At 48.5% G+C, this 2,359-nt stretch overlaps 1 protein-coding gene across 1 annotated transcript; it reads right to left on the bottom strand.

The window, feature by feature from the left end:
- Positions 1 to 396: 396 nt before the first annotated feature.
- Positions 397 to 1,601, bottom strand: LOC148012105 (caffeoylshikimate esterase-like). Its single transcript, XM_087668952.1, has one exon. It carries the CDS (start codon positions 1,525 to 1,527, stop codon positions 499 to 501), a length of 1,029 nt encoding a protein of 342 aa, XP_087525078.1. The 5' UTR covers positions 1,528 to 1,601; the 3' UTR covers positions 397 to 498.
- Positions 1,602 to 2,359: the final 758 nt, after the last annotated feature.

Here is a 2,359-nt window from a genome sequence, read left to right as displayed (position 1 = left end):
ATAGCAAGTTTTAAAATGTTAATCACTTGCAAATCAATTCATTCGTTCCCCTCTAAATTGATGGGGCATTCAAACCTTAAAATTCATAGCTACTATATAGCGGTCGTCATCATAGAGTGGCATTGCCGAGAAGTAGTAGCTGGCCACAGCTCTTTTGGAGCTGGATATGTATTGAAGAAGTCTAGCACATGCATATAGTGCACTCTCTTTTCAGCCTTAAATAGCCTACACGTAGTGTAAAGTTGCAAACTATTGACATGATGTGTTCAGTACCCGCTCTTGATTTATAATTATAATAGAATAATAGGTAGATTCCTATACAAAGAATCATAGACTACTAATACAGAAACAAGCGCAAATGCCTACGTGCAGAGAATGGTGAGACTTCTGATACAATAACAAAAAACACAATCCAATCTTGCCCCTCTCTTATGGCACAAAAGCTCTAATAAGCGTTACACAGTCTGTTTCAAAATGACAGGAATGAAAATTGTGGCATTACTGATGTGAGAGGCTCTCCCCAGTTGGCGCACCCTCCCCCTCATCAGTCACTTGCATTGAATTTGCAGCACCGCTCTTCTGATCAGTCCTCTGATCAATCCAAGCCCTCATGTCCCCGAGAACGACAGCCACATTCTCATCTGTTTCGCCCTGGATGAGGGAGTGGTACATGCCATCATAGAGCTTGATGGTCTTGTCGGCACCCCTGGCCTTCTCGTACAGCATCTGACTCCCCTCCGGCGCGGCAAGGGGGTCTTCGGTACCATGGAGGACCAGGAACGGGGTCTGTATCTGTCCACACCTCGCAGAGAAGATGCCACACATCCTGCAGAGCTGCCGCAGCGTGCCGACCCGGCCCGGCCCCGAATATCTCCTGGGGTTTCTGATGATAACCTTGGCTTTGGCAGGGTCCTTGAGAGCCTTCCCAATCATGTGCCCTGTCGGCATTACGGCCCATGTCTCTGCGAGGCCCATGAGGAGGCCATAGGCGGCGAGGCGGAGGCGTGAGGGCTTCATTGGCTCCGGCATGACGAAGAGCGGCGCCGAGAAGATAGCCCCATCCCAGCCCTGGGGGTCCTGCAGGAGCATCAGGAAGGTAGCCCCTCCCCCCATGGACTCCCCAAACAGGAACTTCTTCAGGCCGCTGTGCTCCGGCCGGTCGCGCACCGACTGGAAGAAGAGCAGGGACGCGGCGGCCGTCTCCTCGATGTCGCGGATGTAGCCACGGAGGCCGTCAGAGCGGCCGTGGCCCAGGACGTCGGCGGCGAAGGCGGCGTAGTTCCATTGCGCGAAGGCGATGGCGATCTTCTGGAACATCCAGCTGCTGTCGCTGCCGTAGCCGTGGGTGAGGAAGACGAGACCGCGGGGGGGGTCGGGGGACAGGGGCAGCCATGACTGCGTGAAGAGGGAGCCGTAGGGGGTGGGGAAGTAGGACTTGTGGTTGGAAACGCCCTGTGAAGAATAGAATTCATCCTCTGGAGTTGAGCCCCAGAAGAATTCGTCGTCAGCTTGTGCAGGAGGTGCCATGGCTCCTGTCTGTCTGTCTCTGTGTGCCCGTTCTGCACACAGGTTCTTCTACCGTTGAGCATTGAAATAGGCTACGTGAATGTCGACCCACCAGCACAATAATTAATTCCTAATAAAGAACCCATTGAACTGCAAATTACAATTTTTAAACCCCCGTCTACCATCCCAAAAAGAAAAAACGCCATTTACTAACAAAAACTTCGACGTGCACATAATCTAGTTTTTCTTAAAGGCAACATAATACATTGGCAGAAAATACAACAAAAATGTGCTCAAATTTTAATCAATCCCATAACCCATTTCAAAATTTGAAGGGATTCCCAACTTTTCCTTTGGAATCATCTTTGTTGGCTTAGCTTGTTGTCTCAACTCCCAACTCTTGCTCAAGTTCACGGCCAATATGTTCACATCTCTCTTTTGACTCGTGCAATCTAGCATTCCGCATGCACAAAGCGTGTGATTCGAACGAAGGATCAAGTTGTACGAGGGAAAAGCATGGTTAGGTAGGCATGTATTGATTTTTCATTTGCAAGTCTTAAGTAGAGCCATGTTTATTTTTGGGTTGCATATGTGTATCTCTCCTTCATGGGACATATACCCTTTAGAGAAAGATTTGCCACGTAGTTTCTCAATACATATCAAGCTATTACCATGATTTATGATTTAGATCTATTGGTCATGACCTCTGTTTTGCTATGGTCAAATCACAACAAGAGCGATGCTAGATCCTTGCATCATCTATTGAATATGAAGGCAAGGCCTTGGTCTTCTCATTTCTCTCCTAGTAGAACACTCATATGTGAGTGCCCAGTTTGGATATCATTTCATAGGA

This window comes from Lygodium microphyllum, chromosome 27, assembly GCF_053477565.2.
Source record: "Lygodium microphyllum isolate KBCC chromosome 27, Lygodium_microphyllum_v1.1.10, whole genome shotgun sequence".
Lineage (NCBI taxonomy): Eukaryota > Viridiplantae > Streptophyta > Polypodiopsida > Schizaeales > Lygodiaceae > Lygodium > Lygodium microphyllum.
Note: the sequence above shows the minus strand (reverse complement) of the source record. Positions and strands in the feature narration are given on the sequence as shown.

Bases quoted from the DNA above. Each gene is read 5' to 3' on its own strand.
- LOC148012105 (XM_087668952.1), bottom strand. From the start codon at position 1,527: ATGGCACCTCCTGCACAAGCTGACGACGAATTCTTCTGGGGCTCAACT.